This window comes from Suncus etruscus, chromosome 12 (genome assembly GCF_024139225.1).
Source record: "Suncus etruscus isolate mSunEtr1 chromosome 12, mSunEtr1.pri.cur, whole genome shotgun sequence".
NCBI lineage: Eukaryota > Metazoa > Chordata > Mammalia > Eulipotyphla > Soricidae > Suncus > Suncus etruscus.
In genome coordinates, this window is record NC_064859.1 from 54,402,715 (window position 1) to 54,427,670 (window position 24,956).

General features: G+C 40.0%; 2 pseudogenes and 2 gene segments (V, D, J or C); all 4 read right to left on the bottom strand.

Moving 5' to 3' along the window:
* Positions 1–2,423: 2,423 nt before the first annotated feature.
* Positions 2,424–2,557, bottom strand: LOC126025318 (uncharacterized; annotated as a pseudogene).
* A 4,441-nt stretch (positions 2,558–6,998) lies between these two features.
* LOC126024197 (immunoglobulin kappa variable 1D-33-like) lies at positions 6,999–7,465 on the bottom strand (annotated as a pseudogene).
* Positions 7,466–11,445: 3,980 nt separating this feature from the next.
* On the bottom strand, positions 11,446–11,924 carry LOC126024199 (immunoglobulin kappa variable 1-39-like). The segment is given in 2 exon segments: positions 11,446–11,780; positions 11,876–11,924. Coding segments are annotated over 2 exon segments (384 nt in total).
* A 3,614-nt stretch (positions 11,925–15,538) lies between these two features.
* Positions 15,539–16,023, bottom strand: LOC126024200 (immunoglobulin kappa variable 1-6-like). The segment is given in 2 exon segments: positions 15,539–15,861; positions 15,969–16,023. Coding segments are annotated over 2 exon segments (372 nt in total).
* Positions 16,024–24,956: the final 8,933 nt, after the last annotated feature.

The following is a 24,956-nucleotide window of genomic DNA, read 5'->3' on the forward strand; positions in this document are numbered from 1 at the left end:
TTTCTGTGCATTGTTGGAGATAGAGAGACTAAGGAATTTGATATTATGAAAGGAGAGAAGTATGTAGCAAATGTATCCAGATCTGGTAATGTGCCAGTGAAAGGTAGCTTCTATGCTTCCAATAGATATAGATTCTGCTAGTTCATATCCAGCCTCGCTCAACTGCCTCACTACCCATGGTGGCAGAGGACCCCTCAGGTGGGACAGAAGCAGGTAGTGAGGGGGAGAGGGATGAAGTCTATGAGCAGCAAACCAGATGCTGACGCTTATTGCCATTCTTCAACTAAAGGTACTTTGTGCAAGGAATTTGGCCTGCCCCAACCTGCAATGGCTTACTGAGGTCATTGATTGGTTAGTATCCAAAAAGACATCCCCATTGGAGAGGGGGCCAGAAGAAGAGAGATAACTGATTTTCCCCACCCAGGTTCTGGCCCAGGTACCAAAGGACTTTTCATCTATCCTAGTGAATACTTACCAATTGCTGTGATGCTTGATTGGATGTATTATTTAGTAAATAATTATCAAATTAATTTTGTCTGCAAAAAATTTCTAATATCTTTTTTCACAGAAGTCTACTAAAAACACTTGGGTACTATAGACTCTTACTACAGTGCTTATTATAAGAATGTTTTAGCAAACTTATTTTCAAACTATATATTGAAACATGTTCTTATAATTTTGTTTAGAGAAGCTTAAGGAAATGGGAATTGGATGCTCTAGACTAGTATTATAGTGCTTGATGTAAGAATGTTTTTAGGAACTTGTTTTCAAATTAAGTATATCTGCAGAAAGGTTCTAATATTTATGCTCTGAGAAGTCTATGAAAAAATATTGTGATATACCTAAGACAGAAATATGAAAAAAGCTGATTGTTTTGAGAATTATGTGTGCACAATTTAACCATATTTTTTCTTTTTTAGTTTTTGGGTCATACCTGCTGGTGCTCAGGAGTTACTTTTGGCTCTGTGCTCAGAAATTGCTCCTGGCAGGCTTGGGACCATATGGAATGCTGGGATTCAAATCAGGGTCCATCCTGTGTTGGTCATATGCAAGGAAACCGCCTTGCCACTGTGATATCGCGCTGGCCCCAACCTATGCCATTTTTACAGCCACTTCTACCCTCACCAGCAGTGTTTCCTAGGAATTAGAAAAAATTTTCCCCTTACTTGCTGCTGAAGGGTTTTTCTTTTCTTTTCTTTTCTTTTCTTTTTTTTTTTTTATTTCTCCAGCTTTAACCATGCCATGCAGATTAATACTTTTCTAGTTCCTTTCTATGTCTTCATGCTTCTTGTGGAGAACAACAGAACAAAACTTATATAGTTCCTCTCAAAATTTTAACTGAAAAGGGTGAGTTGTTGGAACACCCTGTCTATACCCAAAACAAAGGTGTTCCCCAACTTCCTCTTTCTTTTAACTAACCTCTTTTATTTGTAAGAGTCCTCATGGATAGGTAATTTTGTCTCTCACTCAACCCTCCCAACTGAATTTGAGCTGGTTAATAAAGAGTGGTTTCAGTTTAGCTGGCCCAGAGAGAACACAAAATGAGAAGCTAACCTATACCATGATTTTCTCCGTATGAATGACTTGATGTATTAATTCTGCTTGGCTAATCTGCTTCAGACCCATTCACCTTGGGTTGAATTTAGTTTACAATTTAGCTCTATTTCCTTCTCTCTGAAGATTTCCTGATGCTTATGTTATCAACTACATGGATGATATTTTGAAAGCATATTCCAATGAGAGAGCCTCAAAGTCTTTATAAGGGTATATAAAAAATCTTCCAGCAGCTACATTACAAATTGCAACATAAAATAATTCAGATATTTTCTTCATATGAATATCTGGGTTATGTTAACAAGAGCACTATGGTACATCCTCGGAAAATTTCTACCTATGGGAGAGATGTCAAATCACCCAACAATTTTAATAGACTGCTAGGAGATATTATTTAAGTCCATTATTCACTTGGAATTTCTAACTCAGAACTAAGTAATTTGTTTTTTACTTTAGAAGGAGACTCTTCTCAGAATAGTCCAAGACAACTGACTCCAGAGGCCCAAAAAGTATTGGAATTTTTATGTATTACCTCCAGAAGTCCTATCTTATTTGTTTAACCCCAGGAGAGAAAGTATGGGTATTACTTTTTCTGGCACCACAATCATCAACAGCTGCTATTGTTCAATTATGTGGACCACTGGAATGAATATACCTGCATAACAAAAAAGATCCCATAATCATGCCATACTTGAAACTAATAGCTAAATAATAATCAAAGAGAGGTTGCAAACTCATATTTTATTGATCCTGATATCATAGTCCTTCCAATACCTAAAAAAGAAATTGAATCATTACTACCAATCAGTGAAGTTCTGCAAAGAGATTTAGCTGACTACTCAAGAGAATTTTCCTCACACTATCAGAGGAAAAAACTGGAACTTTTTCAGGACACATTTTACAAATTTGCATGTCGTCCTTCCACAGGCGTCATGCTAATTGGGCCATGCTAATCTGCTCTGTATTGTTCCAATTTTAGTATCTATGCTGCTGAAGCGAGCACTAAGGACACATTTCATAATTTTTTCCATCATTCACACCCCTCTTATTCCAGATATATCTGTGTTTTATATTGATGGTTCATCATCAGGAAAAGGTAAAAATTTTGGCCAATTCCTGAACATAACATTATGTACCAATTATAACTCTGACATCAAGTAGAACTTGTCAACTTAAGTTATCTACTATCACACATGTCAGGCCCTTGTAATATTGTGAGTGACTCAGCTATGTAGTTGGCCTTTTCAGGGGAAGTGCAGCATTAAATATTCAGAATCCTGTGGAACAATGTTTGCTACAACTGCAAACCATATTACAAAGATGCTCAGAACCTATTTTTTGTACCCCTATGCACTGAAAAATTCATGTGGCAGGAACTAATCCTCTAAGTCTGAGGATCAATAAAATATGGCAAATGGATGTGACTAATGTTAATTTCTTCCCAACGAACCATATCTTTATTTGGTTTTTGACAAATATTCTAGTTTTATATTGTCAGCCCCTGTGACTTCAGAAAGGGGAAAAGCAGTCTTCTCCTTTTGGATTACAAAGCTTTTTAGTTACGTGGATTCATCATAAAATCAAGACAAATAATGGACCTACACCAGCAAAACTTTTCAAGTTTTCTATAATGGCAGATAAAACATATAACCGGAATTCTACACAATCCAAAAGACAGACAATAGTTGAAAGAGTGCATAGGACACTTAAAAACCAGAAACAGAAAATTAAAAAATGGAGAATTTTTCCAATTGATTTTCTGTCTATATTATTGTTTTTTTTCCCTAAAATTTGTAAGTCTGCCACAAGGAAAACCATAGACAGCTGGTGATAAACTCTTCCAGGAAAACCTCTAAGTCCAAAGGAAAATAAACCCACTTACTTGGGTGAAAATGGACAAGTTACAGGAAATTTGATTATAAGAGAAAAAGGAAACACACAAATTTCCACAGAATTGTATTGCCCCCTAGCAACTGTCCCTCACAATAAAATTAGGTCAAGATATAAATTGAGTTGTTGGGCTTCAGGGAGCAACCATATTTAGGTCTATCGCATGCAGGAAGTATTGATCTTCTAAGCAAACTTCAGAAAACATTATCATTTCCCCAAAACTGCATTGACAGATTTATCTATCCTTGTCATACTCACAGCACCCCTGTACATGTTGACAACAGGACACTCATTCAATGTCTCCCTTGTCAATTATGGTGTCCTCTTTTATCTAATGTCTATTTTCTGATACAACAATTCAAAATATTTTACATGCTGGTCCTAGAGTTCCTGTGGAGACCTTTATTTCTTTTCATTTTTACAATTTCTGATTTTAATTAATCTCCATAAGATATGTAGTTCCAAAGTTGTTAATGTTTGAGTTTAAGTTATATACTGTTTCAACATCCATTCCTCCATTGGTGTAGACTTTGCACCACCAGGTCCCCTTTATCTCCTTCTCCTTGTTCTTCTCCTCCTCTCTTCCTCCTCCTCCTCCTCCTCCTTCTTCTCCTTCTCCTTCTTATCTTTCCCCTCCTCCTCTTTCTCCTCCTCCTCATTGTTTTTCTTCTTTATTATTCCTCTCATCCTCATCCTCTTTCTCTCTCTCTTTCTTTCTTTCTTTTCTTCTTTCTTCTTTCTTTCTTTTCTTTCTTTCTCTTTTCTTTCTTCTTTCTTCTCTTTCTTTCTTTCTTTCTTCTTCTCTTTCTTTCTTTTCTTTTTCTTTCTTTCTTTCTTTCTTTCTTTCTTCTTCTTTCTTTCTTTCTTCTTTCTTTCTCTCTCTCTCTCTCTCTCTCTTTCTTCTCTCTTTTCTTTCTTTCTTTTCTCTTTCTTTCTTTCTTTCTTTCTTTCTTTCTTTCTTTCTTTCTTCTTTCTTTCTTTCTTTCTTTCTTTCTTTTTCTTTTCTTTCTTTCGTCTCTCACTCTTTCTCTCTCTCTTTCTTTCTTTCTTTCTTTCTTTTTCTTTCTTTTCTTTCTTTCTTTTCTTCTTCTTTCTTTCTTTCTTTCTTTCTTTCTTCTTCTTTCTTTCTTTCTTTCTTTCTTTCTTTCTTTCTTTCTTTCTTTCTTTCTTTCTTTCTTTCGTTCTTTCTTCTTCTCTTCCTCTTCTTCCTCCTCTTCTTCCTTCTACTCTTCACCTTTTCTCTCCCCCTTTTCCATTATGCACTGAGATTTGAATAGTGTTACTAAGTGTATCTCATGCACATAACTTTAACTCCTTTCAGCATCCAGTTGTGCCAAATGATTATTCTAATATTCTGATAACTCTTTCTTGTCCTGAGAAAAACGTTTCACCAGTCTGTGAAATGGATAGTGTAATATGCATCACTAGGTCATATTTTAAAAACAATAATGACAACAAAAACAACAAACAACATCAACAACACAATTTCTTATAAACAGCATAAGTAGTTGATAAGTCACCAGTAACAGGTTTCCAAGAATTTAATACAGATCCGTGTCACTTAGAGCTAAGCACTAGGTTCTCTGACAAACTTGAGATATCAGGAGTGTACCTGCAGAAAAAAATGGCAGATGATCAGTGGGAAAATATGGGAGAACTGAAATGTCCTGACTCTCTTCCAGATTTTTCAATTCAGCCTCAAGTCTCCTTCCAGAATCTTCCTTACCAGCTCTGAGAACCACATCTGCTGCACCTATGAGAGGCTTCAGAGCCTCAGCCCTGTGGACCATGACTGGTGACATTTGTACTCTTGACTGCTTGAGTAACCAACTGTAAACTTTCCAAGATTAAAGTCTAGTATCATATTTTTATTTGTTTGTAGCCAGAAATTGAATTCAGCACTTCAGTCATGCAAAACACATGTTTCTCTAATCTGTGCTCCCAGAACTGGAAGATTTTTCTATGGCGATAAAGCTATGTTGTATTTCAAATGGTGTGAATCTGCCCACAAATGGTCATTGGATCTTTTATATATATGGTAATCAAATAAGTACCTTTGATTTTTTAAATGTTAGATTAATCTAGTCTGTCATTATATTAGGTTTATTCTTATTAACAGAGATGAAGATGGTAATACTCAGTCACATCTCCAGAACACCAGTTTTCAATTGTTACTTATATTCCCTTCAACAAGCTGGGATGAGTATTGTGCCAATGTGGATGATGCCTGTGGTAAATCTTTGAGACTCCCCAGGTTTCTGCTGTTATGGGATATTGGTGGTGGGAATATTGCACTGGTGAAGGGGTGTGTTCCTTACATGACTGAAACCTAATCACAATCATACTTGCAATCAAGATGTTTAAATAAAGGGAAAAAAAGTAAAACAAAAAACATACAACTTTCTTGGCTGGAGAGATAACATGAAGGTAAGGTGTTTGCTTGCATGCAGAATGTCAGTGGTTCAAATCCCAGCATCCCATATGGTCTCCTCAGTCTGCCATGAGCGATTTCTGATTCTGAAGCCAGGAGTGACCCATGAGTGCTTCCAGGTGTGAGCCTCCCCCCAAAAATACAACTTTCTGATAAAATAATGTTTTTTTTCCGCAAATCTCCATTCACTCTGAGTGTTTGAGTTTTAAGCAGACAGAAGCACCATCATTATGATCCAGGGTATTTCCCATTGAGGAAAAATACTATAAAACTGAGCTTAGACAGGAGGTTGAGATTTCCCTCATTTATGTGATTTCTCAGATCCCAGCATTTCTCCCCAAACCCCTTTTAGGTAACCAGTACAAACCTCATTTCACATTCAAGGATACAAAATACAACAGTTTCTGGTCTGTAGCAATAGTCTAGAAAGGAAGAGTGCTGGGCATCCCATATGGACTCTGGATCCCTTCAGACGTGTTCCCTGAACTAAGCACCAAGATTAATACTGTGTACAGGTGGGTGTATCCACAAAATAAATAAACAAATAAGCAAAAAATAAAACAACCGCTGTTTCTTTCATTTAAGTTGGCTTTTTAAAATTTTTATTGAGATCAAATCCACCAATCAAAGAACTATTTCTGTACCACTTTCCCTAGCTTTGCAACTCTGACCCCTGCAGGATGCTCCCTCTGGCCAACATCAAAGGTTCCTTGGTGGGACCAGGATGTGATTTGTGAAATACCTAGTAGGTTAAACAGTGGGAAGTAGCTTTGTTCCCACTTTGGTGTGGGAACATATTTCATTATTAATTTTAAAATAAAAATTAATACAATGGTTTCTACTATATGTAGAGTATATGTAGAGTAATTATTCCTCCAATATGAATTCTGAGTAAAACTGTCACACATATTCTTAAGACAAATAATCTCTAAATATTTATTAGCAAATTTATAATAATTTCAGTGCATATGGGATAGGAGGGAGGAGATAGAGCCTAAAATTGTTATTTCTCCTTGAAAGCACCTACAACATCAAAATCTGACTTCAAGGGTCACTTTCAGCAGGTGGAGTAACCAAAAGAGGAGCTGGAGCTGCTCAGCTTCACACAGCTCATATCTGAGGTTTATGTTCTGGCCTGTATCACTGAGGGAGGGGAACTATGTTCCTGTTGACAGTGGTAAGTGGCAGCATCTTCAGATTCCAGGCTGCTGATGGTGAGTGTGAAATCTGTGCCACAACCACTGCCACTGAACCTAGAAGAGACCCCTGTGTGTAAATTGGAGGCTCAATAAATCAGGACCCTGGGAGCTTCTGATGGTTTCTGCTGATACCAGTGCAAATAATTGCTGATGTCCTGACTGCCTGACAGGCGATGTCAACTTTCCCTCCCAGAGATGAAGACATGGATGGAGACTGGGTTAGCTGGATATCACCTCTGGCACCTAAAAGAAAATATACTCATCATCTCCATTCACCCTTCAGTTCCTTCCCCTGAAGCCCAGGCAGCACTGAGCCAGGTGAACCCTAGTTTCCCTTCTTACCAGGAATCCAGGGCATCAGGAAGCTGAGGAGCTGCACAAGGACCCTCATGTCCACTGTGTATCCTGACTGGGACTGAGCATGCACAGGGAGACCCAGAGTTCTTGAGGATCCTGGGCAGGGAGCTGGGAGACTTGCACATGAGATGGGGTGAGCCTCCTGGGCTGGCAGGTGGGTGGAGTGTTTGTATGGGAGCAGCACAGCTGAGGGAAAGCAATGGTTTAGGTCCCCTGGGGAAGAAGAATTTGGCCCCCAGTGAACATGCTTGTTTCAAGGAGCACAGGAGGGAACCAGTGTGGGTCCATAGAGCTGTGTTCTCTAGGGTCCTTGAGTGTCGGGACAGCTTCTTGCTTTATCTTTCCGTCTGTCATATGACACCAACACAAACACTCCAAGGACTCTCTTGATACCAGTAATTTCTCATCTTTACATTAAGGTTAGTAGGTTTCCTATTCACTGTAATATCTTATTTTTCCTATATACTTAAAATAAAAACTATATTTACAAACGTTCTATTAATTCTTGTGGGCTCTAGGAGGGGTGGTTACTCTGAACAACATTCATCACTCTTGGCTGAGCATCAGTGTAAGGGACCATGGAGGCAAAGAAAGCTATTGTGGTGCTGCAGTGCCAGGAAATTTCAAGCCTGCACTTAGAGATACTCTGGGCCATAAAGTTCCTGGGCTCTGACTTGACCCAGCACAGACATTGCTCAGCTATCAACCCCCTCCCCAGGACCCTATATGTGGTAGGTGAGGAATTGCCATTTAAACAAGACAGAGTTGGGACATTGTGATAGTACAGTGGGGGAGGGCTCTTGCTTTGCACAAGGCTGACATCAGTTTGATCCCAGCATTCTATTTGGTTCTCTGAGCACTACTAGAGTCTTCCCTGAGTGCAGAGCCAGGAGTAGTAACTCTAAGTACTGCTGGATGAGTCCCAATAAACAAAAAAATTCTCAACAGAATTGTACTTAGGAAAAGATAATAAAATTGTGAAATAATTCATATATTAGAGTGAAGATGTATGTAACATTCCCACTGTATGTCCATTTTGGGGTGGGGTTGGGCCATACCTGGCATAGCTAAGGGGTTACTCCTGGCTCTGCACTCAGAAATTGCTCCTGGCAGGCTGGGGATCATATGGGATGCCAGGGATTGAACTCAGGTCTGTCATGGGTCTGTCATGTGCAAGGCAAATGCCCTACCATTGTTATTGCTCAGGCCCCAACACCATTGTGTCTTCTTGAAGCTTGCATCCTCCTTTACTTTGAGATTCTCTCCCTCTACCTCCCCCTAAACCATAAGTTCAGGTTCCCTCCATATCTACAGAGACTTTTCATCTCTGTTATTTCCGTGACTGGAAACACCCTTTACTTTCTTTAACTCTCTTCATTCTTTCATTCTTTTTTGCCTCAAGTGCCATATGGAAATATGTCCACTTAGGGTGGGATGACAGTCCAGTTTCTCATGGAATAGACTGTGTATATTTATTTGTGTTTCCCTCATCCACTGATCTCTTGCATTTGGAAGAGATTAGAGCTCTTATAGAGCAAATAAAGGGCACATTGTATCAAGGAGAATGGGTGATGAGACCACAGGAAAGGGCATGAGAACACCCCCACAAGTATTGGTACCATAGACAGTAATGGATACCTCTATGGGGTGTAGGAGTGACCGTGTGGAATGTTGGAGCTAGTGTTTTGTATTTTATATCTTTATTTAAGCACCTTGATTACAGACATGATTGCAGTTGGGTTTCAGTTATTTAAAGAGCACCCTCCTTCACCCATGCAACATTCCCATCACCAATGATCTCCATTACTCCCGTCACTTGTATTTGAGACAGGCATTCTAGTTCTCTCATTCATTAGCATTGCTATGATAGTTGTTTGTGTAGTTATTTCTCCAACTACACTCACCACTCTTTGTGGTGAGCTTCAAATCATGAGCTGGTCTTCCGTCCCTCATCTCTATTGTCTGTGGGCATTGTTATAGTAATGTCTTTCATTTTTCTTAAATCCATAGATGAGTGAGACTTTTCTGTGTCTAAGTGATGCTTTCAGAAGCTTTTCACCAGTCTGGGAAAGAGACTCGGTAATATCTATCACCAAGGTCAGTACTGAAGAACTAAAAAAAAAAAAAAAAAAAAAAAAGAAAGAAAGATTTCCCTGCTTCATAACTATTCCTCTATTTGAGCCTAAATGACTCACAGGTGACCAGGAATTCAGAAAAGAGACATGACCGACCCAGACCTTAATATGTAGCTATGAACCACTATGGAGATAAAAGTATGTAAATCCAGAGAGAGATTCCAGGCAGGAGGAGAATCCCGCAGTGAAGTGATAGGTTGAGCTGGTGTTGTGTGTGTTGTGGTGTGTGTGTGGGTGTAGTGTGGTGTCTCTAAACAGAAAGCGTTTCTGAGTCTGGATGTAGTAGGTTCGTGCACCCCAGCTTCATGACACCTTCAGAATCATCCAGACCACCCTGAGTCTGAAAGTGCTGCCACATTGAGTCCTCTAAGGTCATCAGACTTATGCACCATGACTGTGAGGTTAGTATTCACACATGGCTGCTTAGAAACCAAACGTCATGTTTCAACTATTAGTCCCCAAGAGCACTTTTTAATCTGCCAGGAATCAAATCTAGTACTTTAGATATATATTCCAACAAATTTGTATCCAGATCCTAGATTATTTCTGTGATGTTAGAGCTATGCCTCAGCATATCTGGCCCCACATACAGCTGTTGGATAATTGTGCTGTTACTTTGCACAAATATATAACTATATTTTGTGTAACTTAAACATTTTACTTGAGACGAATGTAATATTTTTTCATTTTGCCAGAGTGATAGCACAGTGGTAGCGTGTTTGCCTTGCATATGACCGACCAGGGATGGACCCAGGTTTGATCCCCAGCATTCCATATGATCCCCTGGTCCTCTGAGTACAGAGTCAGGAGAAACCCCTTGAACACAGATGGGTGTGGTCCAAAACCCCATCCTACAAAAAGGAAACTAGTGATAAAATAATAATTAATTTTCACATATCTACAGTCACTCTGAGAACTTTAAGTCTTGTGCAGGTAGGAAGCACCACCATTGTAATTCAGGGTGTTTCCTGATGAGGCCAAATACTGTGGCATTGAATTTAGCACAGAAGGTTGTAATCTCAATATTTTATATGAGTTTTCACATCCCTGATTTTCCCCAAGACCTTCATTGTATGTAACCAATATAAACTCAATTTCATAATCAAGTTCCTGGGCTTGAGTGATAGTCAAGTGAGTAGGGTGATTGCCTTGTACACGAAAAACTAAGTTCAATCTCTGGCATCCCATATGGACTTCTGAGCCCACTTTCAGTGATCCCTGAGCACAAATCTAGAAGTAAGTCCTGAGTAGTACAGCATGTGTCCCAGAACAAACAAACCAAGAAACAAGTATCCCATAGTTCTTGTCACTGAATTAGGATTTTGTTTTCAGTCGAGTTTAGGACCAAATGCCCTCATCAAAGAAGCAGATCTGTACCCCTACCTAAGCTCTGAATGTTGGACCCCTGCAACATTATCCCTCTGATCTACTCAAACATTCTTTGGCAGGACCAGGATGTGCTTTGTGAGATGCCTCTGGAGGGGTCTTCCTTCACTTCACCTTCACTTTGGTGAGGGAAAATATTTTATTATTATTTATTATTATTATTTTGGTTTTAGGCCATATGAAGGGTGCTCACTGATACCACCCTGTGCTATCACTCAGGTCCCTCATTATTAATTTTTAAATAGAATTAAAACAATGGTTCCTAGAGAATGTATAGTATAGTCCTTCAACATGAACTCTGAATAAACCTGTCTCCCACATTCTTAAAGAAAAATAATCTCTAAAAATTAAACCAGCAGATCTAGTCAGTCATTTCACTGCACATGGGATGAGAGGGAGAATAAAAAAGTTTTTAACATATCACGTTGTATGTGCAAATGATACTCTCTCAGCAGGGGGAAGTAGCAGGAGCATCTGGGGCTACAAAGCTTCATTAATGTCTTCTCTGGGGGTTTTTGTTCTGGCCTGTATCACTGTGGGAACTATAACTCTCTTGACAGTAATAAGTGGCAGTATCCTCTGACTCCAGGCTGCTGATGGTGAAAGTGAAATCTGTGCCAGATCTACTGCCACTGAATCTGGAAGGGACACCAGGTTGCAAGTTTGATGCATACTTGATCAGGAGCCTAGGAGCTTCCCCTGGTTTCTGCTGATACCAGTGCAAAGAGTTGCCAATGTTCTGATTGGCCTTGCAGGAGAAGGAGACTTTCTGTCCCAGATTTGCAGACATAGATGGAGACTGGGTCAGCTGGATATCACTCATGGCACCTGAGAGAGAAAATAGAAACACTCATCATCACCATTCATCACCATTATTTCCATTTTCTGAAGCTCAGGGAACACTAAGCCCAGTGAACCCTCACCTGAGAGCCAGAGCATCAGGAAGCTGAGGAGCTGCACAGGGGCGTTCATGTTCACTGTGTCCTGCCTGGGACTGAGTCTGTACTGAGAATCCCAGTGTTTTTGAATATCCTGAGCCAGGAGCTCTAGGACTTGCAAATTAGAGGAGGTTGGGCCTGCTGGGCAGGCAGAAGAGGGTTTGTGTGGCAGCAGCACAGCTGAGGCAAAGTGGGGTTTCCTGTCTCTCTAATGAAGCAGATCTAGCCCTCAGAGAATATGCTCATCCACACATGGCAGGCACCAGTGTGACTGCTGATGAATGGTGTCCTCTGGGGTCCCTGAGAGTCAGGACCCTGCTTCTTGATCCCTTTGCCACAAAGAAAGACTCTATCAACTGACTTATATAAACACAGTTTGCCTTACATGGTTTTAATCTCTGTCATCCCATTTGGTCTCTGAGCCTGCCAGAAGTAACTTGTAAGTGCAGATCCAGAAGTAAGTCCTGGGTGCAGCTGGGTGTTACCCCCCCCCAAATATGGCCTATTATAACTACTTCAGATTTTTCCCATAACCTTTGCAGGGCCCCTGTCTCTATTGACAAATTCCTCCCAGAATTTCTAGGATCCAGGCTTTTTTCTTGTTGGTTATGGGGTCTCTCTGCCATCTACTGGCTATTTTATGATTCAGCAATGAGAAGATTTTTAGGGGCTGTTCCCAGTGATTCTGAAAAAGACTTTTCCCAGGTTGTGAAACAGACATCACCAGACCTGTCTGTATCATAACTGACACCCACACAACGAATGCTTCCTCTCCTTATTAAAATAGATAACTGTCAGAGAAGAAATAAGTTAGAGATATCTGGAATTTAGAAGAGATTTATCTAACCAAAGGCTACTATTATCACTGGTTCACTAACATACACAGCAGGTGCTAAGATCAATTTGAGAAGCCACAGGTGTAATTCCAGAAAGAATCTCATGCACATGAATTAACTTGCATGTGCAATGACAGGTGAGCAGAGAGGGAATGTTGGGAAGCACAGGGAACTTGGGTCCAAACGCAGAGTTGTCAACTCAGCTTCATGTCTAATTCAAAGTCAGTTGGAACCATAGATGCTGTTTCAGTGAGGATTACTCAGAGAGCATCAGCCATAAGGACCACAACTGAATTACTCATGATTGAGAGTAAAACTTATTTGTGAGTTTTGTATTCATGAGTATGACATCCAACTATAATATTTCAGCAGCTAGAGGCCAATAGCACTATTTTGGGTTGTTTTGGTTAGAGAAATAAAACTCTGGGTCTCAGTTCTGAAAAACATGTGTTCTGCCTAGGCTAAAATGATTATTCCTAGATTCCTTTCTGTGACAATGCAATTGTACTTGTCACAATAGTGTGACTGTGCCTATTATGGTCTTTGCATCCTTGAAATATGCCCAGACCACAGGTAGCTCCCATGAGCCCCCACATTCACTTTTCTTAGCTGGACACCAGCTTATGATCTAGAGGAGTGAGAGCTCATACATAGGGCTTTAAGGTACATGGATATGTGCACACTGCTAGGATTGGTTTTGCTATGACCTGAGTCACATCTGCCACCCTGTTCAGCCAGTGGTTCTGAGGAGAAGTGGTGGGTAAACAGCTCGCAGGCAGTCAGGCTTGTGGAAATATTAGCTTTATTCGGTAGACAAGACTGAAGTCCAAAGCCTCAGCATCAGTTCTAGCTAAAAAGCCCCTCATCTTCCACAGACACTTGTTTTTACCCCCCAGAATCAGGTACCACCCAATGGTTGGAGCAGAATCAGATACCACCCTAGGGTGGGGGCAGAATGCCAGATCACACCCTAGGGTAGGGCACAATCACCAATCAGGGTAGGGTCAGTAACATAATAATCCCATAAAATGTTTACATACACAACACATGTCCTTTAAAAAGTAAATTGAATTTAAATGTATACATAAATTATGAAATCACATTAAACATATAATATTCCTCAGGCAATATAATGGTTTTGTTTCCTTGCATACAGAAGAGGTTTGAGTTGTATCTCTGCCTCCATATGCTTCACTAAGAACTGCCCAAAGCTACCTCTAAGTTTCAAGGCAAGAGTAGCCCCTAGCACCTCAGGTTCTGACCATAAAACAAACATGAAGGAAGGAAAAAAATAATAAAGTAAATATAGAATTAAGGAAAGAGAAAAGAAAGGATGGGAGGAAGTAAGGAAGCAAAGAAGGAAGAAAAGAAGGAAGGAAGAAATTTTTCTCCTTTATAATTTTTTTAATTTAAACACCATGGATTCAAGGTTGTTCATACTATAATTATTCCCATAGATAAAGTTGTTCACAATTGAGTTACAGTCAGACAATGTATAGCGACCTTCACTAGTGCGTGTTTCATTCCACCAAAGTCAACAATTTCTCTCTCACCCTCCCTGATGCCCTACTCTCTCCCATGCATCCTCCCTTACCTGTCTCGCTTGCAGGCATTTTACTTCACTTCCGCCATGCATGTTGGGCGCCAGATGTCACGGGCCTCTAGGGACTGGGCAGGAGCAGCTAGACACAGAAACATCAGTGGGGTCTTCTAGGAGAGTGGGCACTGGAGTTGGCAAATTGTGACTAGACCACACACCAGGAGAGAAGTTTGGGTCTAGCCTCTTTATTCACTCAAAGAGCAGAGTTTTTATACATTTACTTTAGCAAGTCTTTCTGAGTTAGCAAGGAAGAAGGGGTGATCAATAGTTTACATAGCAGGAAAACATATGGCTTCTGTGAGGTATAGATGAACATTAAAATATTCTATAGAATTCATTGACACCCTCATTAATACAATAATTACAATACTTATTGATCTTTACCAGAGACATTATTTATTTTTGGTCTAGAATTTAACAATACCCTAATTTCCATCCTAAATTTATTGAATCAGCTTTGTGGCTTGAATGCCCTGTTCCTCCTTTCCAGGACATCTTTTGTGTGGCTGTTTATTACATGCCTAAGTTGTTTTTTTTTTTTTTATAAAAATAAAGTGCACATGGCTCAGGGATGGGTGCTTTGAGTCTTCATTTTCACATTCTTATCTCCTATAGCATTCCTATACTGATTAGGAAGGCCTGAAACAACTAGAATTCACCACATTTAGTTGGTAACTAGGAAACAGTTGTGATTTATAGAAATCTTGGTGGTCTTTAGAAGAACTCAAAGAGGTGTCCTTAGCATGCTAGTAAACGATGTCTCAAACAAGAGAGGCCTGATCCTTTATCAATGTCTAATATATCAATTAATATATCGATATAACAATATCAGTATATGCCTGCAACCTTTATCAATATCCCCTAAGCAATCTCATGGCAAATTGTTGTACAGGCTTTTTGAGCCCAGTGTCCCTCCCTTAGCCATGGGCTCTAAGCTAGGGTTCCTATATACAGAAATTAGGGACATATCTCACTTCACTTCACTTTAATTCACTTCTCTCTCTCATTATCTCTCCTCTGTCTCTCTTTTTCTCATGGAAAAGCCTTCTTACAAGAATTCTCATCTTTAAAGTAGAGGCTTAAGTGTTATTTCTTCATAATCTTCTACTACATTACAGTGAAAGCTGCATGTGACACTCCTTCTCAGCAGGTGAGGCACTCAGGAGGAGCAGCCTGTGGCTGTCCAGCATTCACACAGCTCATCCCTGGGGTTTATGTCATGGCCTGTATCACTGTGGGAGGCGTATTATCATACTGTAGACAGTAATAAGTGGCTGCATCTTCAGACTCCAGGCTGCTGATGGTGAGAGTGTAATCTCTGTTAGATCCACTGCCACTAAATCGGGAAGGGACGCCGGATTGCAAGTTTGATGTATAATAGATCAGAAGCCTGGGAGCTTCCCCTGGTTTCTGCTGATACCAGGCTAAGTCCCCGTAAATGCCCTGACTGGCCTTGCAGGTGATGGCGACTTTCTCTCCCAGAGATGCAGACATGGATGGAGGAGACTGGGTCATCTGGATGTCACCCCTGGCACCTGAGAGAGTAAATAGAAACATTCATTAGCATCATTCAGCACACTTCAGTTCCTTCTCTGAAGCCCAGGGAGCACTAAGCTCAGTGAGTCCTGGTTTCCCTTCTCACCTGGAAGCCAGAGCATGAGAAAGCTGAGGAGCTGCACTGGTGCCCTCATGGTCTCTGTGTGTCCTGACTGGGACTGAGCCTGCACAGGGAGAACCAGTGTTCTTGAGTGTCCTGCACAGGGAGCTGTGAGACTTGCAAATGAGAGGGGCTGGGCCTACTGGACAGACAGAGGGTAGAGTGTTTGCTGGGGAACAGCACAGCAGAGGGATGTTGGAGTTCAGGTTTTTCTGGGGGAACAGAAGTTTTGACCCCAGAGAACATGCTCATCCCAGGGGAACAAGTGTGCACCAGTGTAGGTAGCCTCAAGGGGAATTTGGCTCTTCTGGTGGCCTCAGTGAGCCAGACACTGCTTCCTGTTTCCCTCTGCCCAGAGAAAGACACATTAAGACACTATGTTTAAATAGTCTCTACAGAGAGCTATGATTTCTCACATCAGCATTTTTAAGGAAAATCTAGGTTTTATATATGAATATGATATAATATCCTATATGACTGTGATATCCCAATGTTATATTCATCTACATTTTCTAAGTCAAAATGTTGTCTTCCAATATTTTATTGCTTTTTGTAGGCTCTCAGACCTGATTATCACTCTGAACAACACTCATCCATCTGGGCTATCCTCAGTGCAGGAGCCCATGGAGGCTAAGCAATTGTGGTGCTGCAGTGCCATGGACAGTCAAGACCATATCTAGAGGCTCTCTGGGCCATGACATTCCTGAACTCTGACTTATCCCAGCAGAGACAATACTGAACTATTAACTATCTAACTGATCCCTGAAATGTGTCAGGTGAAAATTGCCATTTACACCAGACAGAGGTCCGGACAGACAATAGAACAGTGCAAAGATGCAGCTTTGCCCAATGGCTACCTGGTTCGATATCTGATACACATATGGTACCCTGAGCACTTCTAAAAGTCTTTACTCAGAACTAGAAATAGCTCGTTAGCCTCACTGGGTATGGCACAGTAACTCCCAACCAAAACCAAATAGAAAGCAGCACTGTATTGAGCACTGTATTGAGGGGAAAGCATCATAAAAAGTATAGATAATGATTCATAAATTAGAGAGAAAATAGAGTATGTGACATTTCTATTGATGTCTCCTTGAAGCCTGTATTCTCCTTCACTCTGAGATTCTCTTCCTCTTCTTCTGCCTCATCCCTAATTTTAGATTCCTTCACATCTACAGAGGCTTGTTCCCTTTTCAGCTCTGTCATTACACTGACTGAAAGATCCTTGGCTCTTCTGTAACTTTCTTTATGATTTCCTTCTCTTCCCTGACCTGACATATCCAATGTGTACACATGGGATAAGGAGACAGCCCATGGAGACCAGTTCCTCATGGAATATCCTGTGTGCGTTAACTTGTGCATTCCTCAGTCAGTCATCTCTTGCTATTCTGAAGAGATTAAACCTCTCAGAGAACAGATGAAGGACAAGGTGTCTCAGGTGAATGGGTTGATGAGAATTCAGGAAAGGACATGATAGCAACCTTAAAAGTGATTAAATTCATAAATAGTAGAAGACGCCTCTATGGGGTTTAGAATGCCCCTGTGAATGTTGGAGTTAGTGTGGGGTGAAGATTGTGCTCACACAGAAGTATCAGTTTGGGCTGAAGCAAAACAGTGATAGTTTTTGCAGTTAATGCCTCTATGAAAACAGGCTCTGTGGCACCTGAGCTTTGTTTAAAATCTCAGGTACTTGCCTCAATAGACCAACTAGTCTGATCAACTAATATAATAATGGCCTCCTTGTTCTCCCACCAGAGATTATGTTTTGTGTTTGAATAATCAAATTCATTTTACAAGAGTGTCACAAATCAAAACCACAACCTGAGACATGATGAACATATTTTTCAGTGGCTTCTAGAATATTTTTAATGATGAGAACATTTTGCTTGAGTGTAACTAGTCCCACATATGACCATTTGGACACTTCAAATATTACCTTTACACTGATAAGCAGATTTTGTTAATTTTATTTTAAAATCTTTGTTAATCTTTTTTACTATATTTGATCTAATTAGAAAACTTGCCACATCATCATGGGCAATAGGCTCCAATACTTACTGATTCTCTTCAAGCTTGTTTTGATGTCACATGTGGTTGACATTGCAATATATATGTATGTATGTATATTTAATTCACAGTTTTCTGTCACTATTGGACAGTTATGACAACTCCCTTTAAATACTCTAAGAGAAAGTGGGTATCAGAACTCATAATGCTAATTTGGAGAAAGAATGTAGAGACTAATCTCAAATATAGGCTTGTGTTAATTTGTCCTCTAAGTCTTGCTAGAGAAATTGTGCTGCTGATCAAGTGAGAGTGTGACAGCTGCACATGTACTGCAAAGGTGTCATCTCCTTCTAGATCACGGGCACCTTCCCTTGACCCACCCACATCCATTTCTCAGCTGGCACTAGAACTGAGAGTCTGGAGTAGGAGCATTGTGAGTTCTGATATCCAGTTTCTTTTAGTGTGTCTAGAGGGAGTTGTCACTGTTCAATAGCAGCAGAAAACTGTAAATTAAATATATATAAGTATATATACATATATACATATACATATGCATATATCAGTGTCAACCATATTGAAATCATAACAGGCTTTGAAGGCTCTGACGTGTAGAGTCCAGGGCACTAGATATGTGGCTGAAGTGCATTCTGGCAGATGCAAAGACCAGTTTAAATAAGGTTCTGATTGGTACATCTGGGTTATGGGGGACCAAGAAAATGCAACAGAGGATGATATCTGCACTTCTGTATTGGCCTCATTTTACCCTTAGTGATGGTCTATTGTCACTGTCTACTTCTTAATGAGACTAGGTCCCGTCATAAATAAGTTTTTATAGGTAAATCTAATAATGTCTTGGCAGACAGATAGGATTGGATTTTCATTCACACTGCTGAGAGCATATTTTTCCCAAATCTTAAACTACTGAGAGCTACTTACAGACTTTGTTCATCACACCTACTAGACCCTCTCCCTATTTATAATGTACAGACATTCTGTTTCTGTACCAGTGCTTCTAGGATCCAGATTCTCTCATCAGTTGGGTCTCTCTGCCATCTAGTGGCTACTTTGGATACAGCAACTGAAAAGATTTCAGATACTGGTCCCAGGTCTGCAAAACAGATAATTGAAATATGTATGCTGTCATCACCAGGCCAATCTGTAAAACAACCAACTCCACCACAAGAAATACTTCATCTCCTTAGTAAATTATTCAAGAAATAAGTTAAAGTTAACTGGAATTTAGAAGAGATTTACTTAACTACTACTATGACTTGGTAACACACACATATAGCAGATGCTATGATCAATTTGAGATGACCACAACTGAGTTATTTATTATGAGAACAAAACTTATCTTGAGTTCTTTACTCATGAGTATGGAATCCAATTGTAGTATTTCAGCAGTTAGAGGCCAATAGCACTTTTTGATTGTTCTGGTTTGAGAAATAAAACCAAATAGGCTACAACTCTCCCCTTCAAGAACTGCACAAGCTTTATGCAACTATGATGAAGTAAAGGCTCATTCCTCTTTCCATTGCAGAACCAGAAAAGCCATGATTCCAAGTTACACTGAAGCTGTTTCTGCTCAGAATGGAAATTGAGTGGTGGCTTGGGGACCCAGCCATGTTGGATGGGAAGGCACAGCCACTGGCAGACACTAAGCACAGAGAGAGGTTTGCATACACTCAGCACAAGGGCAGTTCCTTCTTGTGTACCCATAACTTCACAGACAAGCCTCAGTTTTCTAGATAACAAGTTCACCCTTCTCAGAATTAAAAAGGAATAAATTAAAAATAAATTAAAAAGCATTTAGAATTGAGTTTTATTTTTTTAAGGCTTTTTCTGCCATCTACTGGTCACTTGCTTTTGCAGCAACTTCAAAGTCTTTGGATGTTGAATCTCAGAATTTTCTTGGTTAAATACACAATAGAACCAGCTATCAAGTCCCCCTTTTCTCTTCTTTGCTGTGTATGTTTTTGTGATGACTGCGATGCACTTAGTTTAGGTTCCAGATCCACTTGGTTACAGAAAAGATGCACCAGTTGTACCAACATCACAAGCAGCACATGCAGATCAGCTTCAGCCCAATTGTCCTGTCTCAGCAATCTGTTGCTTCCTATCAAACTCAGTGAAAGAAGTTTATTTCACCGTGATGGACCCTGTATATCAATGAGCCTAAGGCATTCAAAAATGACTTATTTAGGTTTTATATATACTCTAAAATCACAATCCAAAGCATCAATAATGATCATTGAAGAATAACTATGTTGGGGCTGGCGGTGGCGCTAGAGGTAAGGTGCCTGCCTTCCCTGAGCTAGCCTTGGACAGACCACGGTTCGATCCCCTGGTGTCCCATATGGTTCCCCAAGCCAGAGCAACTTCTGAGCGCATAGCCAGGAGTAACCCCTGAGCGTTACCGGGTGTGGCCCAAAAACAAAAACAAAAAAAAACAAAAACAAAACAAACAAACAAACAAAAATCTATGTTACATTACTACATTTTGGGCTTTTTTGTTGTTGTCCTTTCTTTGTTTGTTTGGGGCCCACACCCAGCAGAACTTAGGGGTTATTTCTGGTTCTGCACACAAAAATCACTCCTGGCAGGCATGATATGGAGGAACATATGAAATGTCAGGGATTGAACCCAGGTCAGCCTCATGCAAGGCAATTGCCTTCCCCATGTGCTATCACTCTGTCCCCTACATTATTATGTTTAAGATAAGAGATGGTTTACTGACATGCAGAGTTAGGTTCAAAAACAATTATTGCCATATACACAAGATTATCTCAAGAAAGTCAGCTTCAGGGTATGTAAATCAGAGACCCCGAAATGTAAATCCCAGTCTATGAGGGATATTCCCCAGGATGTCTCATGGATATACAGAGCAAGCACAGATGCCTGGAGCTACAGATGGCATGTGGAGACACTAGTCTCCTGTGCGGTGCTTCAGAGTCTTGTAGCCTTTTACTGTTCTTATTTAGTAATACCCTGTCTGTGTTTCCTGACATATCTCAGGGCCAACCACAGGGACATGTAATCCAGGTGTCCATAGAAGTCTGTTTCTGACTTCTGGAGGAATACCAGGCTATCACCTCCTTCTAAACCAATTTCTTTTCATTGTTTTCCAAGGCATTTGAATTGATATAGTTTAGACATTAATTCTTTGTGTTAACCTAGCTGTGAACATTCACTCAAGTGCCTTATTTTTATTTTTGTTGCTTTCTGTGGGGACAGGCTGGGGAGGGATGCTCTCAAGAGTGCTAAATGCTCAGTGGCAACTCGTGACTATATGCTTAATGATCACTCCTGGTGGTGCCCAGATAAAATTGTGGTGACAGAGATCTCACTTGGACTCCTCCATGCATGGAAAACATTTTGTTTTATTAGTTCATAAACCCCGTTGCAATCATTTCTGTCTTTATGAAATTAGCACAGACATAATTATATCAAAGCTGCTGAGTTTGAGGCAGAGAAAAGAGTTCATAGGTTCCTCATCTTTTCTGCTAAAACCTCTGTCTTCTCAGTGGCTGCATCTGAAGCATTCTCTGGTGGATGGAAGAAGTAGCCTGGGAACTGGGGTGGTCCAACTGCTCCCATCTCCTCCCAGGTGGATTATGTTCTGGCTTGCATCACTGTGACTCCCATTTTTAGGGTCAGGCCATAGACATGGAAGGTGAAATCTTTCCCAGGTCCACTGCCAATGAACTGAGAGAAAATCTCTGAGACAGACTGGGAGGCTGACTTTACAAGGAGCCTCAAAAATTGGTTTGATTTCTACTGGTAAAGTAGAGGTTGTCTTGATGTTCTGATTGAACCTACAGGTGATGGTGACTCTGTCCCAAGGAGTCAAAGACAAGAATGCTGGAGACTGGAGCAGCAGAATCTCCCCAGTGGAGGCTAAAACCACAATGACATATGCACTAAAATAATGACTGCATGGAGACATCACAACCAACCTAGTTAGGGAGGGTAAATAATACATTTATTCCCTTAGATTTAAGAATAAAACTTAACCTTGATACATTAGGTTAAAAGATTCCCAGAGTGAAAGAAAGTTAGCATATGAAATAATCCCCACTTATTTTCTTCTGTGAAGACAGTCTCACCTGGAACCCAGAGGAACTGTGAAAGGGCGCCATATAGCTACATGACTCCTTTGCTCCTTCCACTGATGAAGATAAAGATCTTTTTATAAGGTCCTTAGAGGCAGAGCTACATCAAATACTGGAGGAAAGTTATATGTAAATGACAAATGATTCATTTTTGTTCATATAACAATGTTTTGAAAAGCTCATATTCTCTGTACCTTCTTTAGGAGTATTGAGCCCCCCTCTGCTGGCCATTTGTATTGATGAGTGTGAAGGTTTGAAAGAGCTTATTCCATGACTGACCATATATTTTCAGACTATGACCAAACCATACCTAAACCCATCATAATACTTACAATGGTGAATATGGTTCAGTGATGAGGCAAAAGCTAAACTGCTTAATCTTGAAAAACAAGACAAGAGGCTTCTGGAATGAGAATAACCTTAAATATGCTTTTGGGAGAAGAAGAATATGAAATCAGGCTACTCTGCTACTCAGACAATCCTGACTTACATAAGAGAAATAGCTTGAGGTATGTGGGAGAAAATGGATGTGGACTCAGAATTCAAGGGCAGTTTTACAAAAATTTACTAGAAGTTTACAAAACCATTGCTTAGGTCATCAGCAGGTTATCCAAAGCAATACTAAGGCAATGAAGGAAAAGAAAATCCAGGATTATTTAATCAAACAGCTGGCATTTGAGAATGTAAATAACAATTGCCAGTTTATATGGAGGCCAATAAAAGAAAGGGAAGATGTGATGGGGTTTCTTACAGGATTCCAGACCCTTAGCTCCATTTCCCACCAAGCATGATTAAACAAACACCATTGAGGCCTATTCAGTTCAAAGGCAGAGGCTAAAAACAGCACAACCAGAGATACCCTATGCACAAGCACTGTCAGGTGGACAAACTGGTCCTGGTAATCCAAGTCCTGGACACTGTCAAGTGGTTCATTGTCCAGAATGATTATAGATTTATAAACATGAAAGGGACCAAAGAAAATATCTTTGTTCACTAGACTGCTATTAAGAGAAATAACCCCATAAATTTTCTGTGCATTGTTGGAGATAGAGAGACTAAGGACTTTGATATTATGAAAGGAGAGAGGTTTATAGCAGATGTATCCAGATCTGGTAATGTGCCAGTGAAAGGTAGCTTCTATGCTTCCAATAGATATAGATTCTGCTAGTTTATATCCAGCCTCGCTCAACTGACTCACTACCCATGGTGGCAGACGACCCCTCAGGTGGGACAGAAGCAGGTAGTAAGGGGGAGAGGGATGAAGTCTATGAGCAGCAAACCAGATGCTGACGCTCATTGCCATTCTTCAACTAAAGATACTTTATGCAAGGATTTTGGCCTGACCCAACCTGCAATGGTTTACTGAGGTCATTGATGGGGTAGAATTCAAAAAGATATCCCCATTGGAGAGGGGGCCAGAAGAAGAGAGATAACTGACTTTCTCTACCCAGGTTCTGTCCCAGGAACCAAAGGACTTTTCATCTATCCTAGTGACTACTTACCAATTGCTGTGATGCTTGATTGGATGTATTATTTAGTAAATTATTATCAAATTAATTTTGTCTGCAAAAAATTTCTAATATCTTTTTTCACAGAAGTCTACTAAAAATCTTGGGTACTATAGACTCTTATTACAGTGCTCATTATAAGAATGTTTTAGCAAACTAATTTTCAAGCTATATACATAAACACATGTTCTTATAATTTGTTTAGAGAAGATTAAGGAAATGGGCATTGGATGCTCTAGACTAGTATTATAGTGCTTGATGTAAGAATGTTTTTAGGAACTTGTTTTCAAATTAAGTATATCTGCAGAAAGGTTCTAATATCTATGCTCTGAGAAGTCTATGAAAAAATATTGTGATATACCTAAGACAGAAATATGAAAAAAGCTGATTGTTTTGAGAATGAAGTGTGCACAATTTAACCATATTTTTTCTTTTTTAGTTTTTGGGTCATACCTGCTGGTGCTCAGGGGTTACTTTTGGCTCTGTGCTCAGAAATTGCTCCTGGCAGGCTTGGGACCATATGGAATGCTGGGATTCAAATCAGGGTCCATCCTGTGTTGGTCATATGCAAGGAAAACACCTTGCCACTGTGATAGCACTCTGGCCCCACCCTATGCCATTTTTACAGCCACTTCTACACTCACCAGCAGTGTTTCCTAGGAATTAGAAAATTTTCTCCCCTTACTTGCTGTTAAAGGTTTTTTCTTTTTTCTTTTTTTTTATTTCTCCAGCTTTAACCATGCCTATGCAGATTAACAGCCACTTTTCTAGTTCCTTTCTAGGTCTTCATGCTTCTTGTGGAGAACAACAGAACAAAACTTATATAGTTTCTCTCAAAATTTTAACAGAAAAGGGTGAGTTGTTGTAACACCCTGTCTATACCCAAAACAAAGGTGTTCCCCAACTTCCCTTTCTTTTAACTAACCTCGTTTACTTGTATAAGTCCTCCTGGATAGGTAATTTTGTCTCTCACTCAACCCTCCCAACTGAATTTGAGCTGGTCAATAAAGAGTGGTTTCAGTTTAGCAGGCCCAGAGAGAACACAAAATGAGAAGCCAACTGATTCCATGATTTTCTCCCTATGAATGGCTTGATGTATTAATTCTGCTTGGCTAATCTGCTTCAGACACATTCACCTTGGGTTGAATTTAGTTTACAATTTAGGTCTATTTCCTTCTCTCTGAAGATTTCCAGATGCTTCTGTTATCGACTACATGGATGATATTTTGATAGCATATTCCAATGAGAGAGCCTCAAAGTTTTATAAGGGTATATAAAAAATCTTCCAGCAGCTGCATTACAAGTTGCAACATAAAATAATTCAGATATTTTCCTCATATGAATAT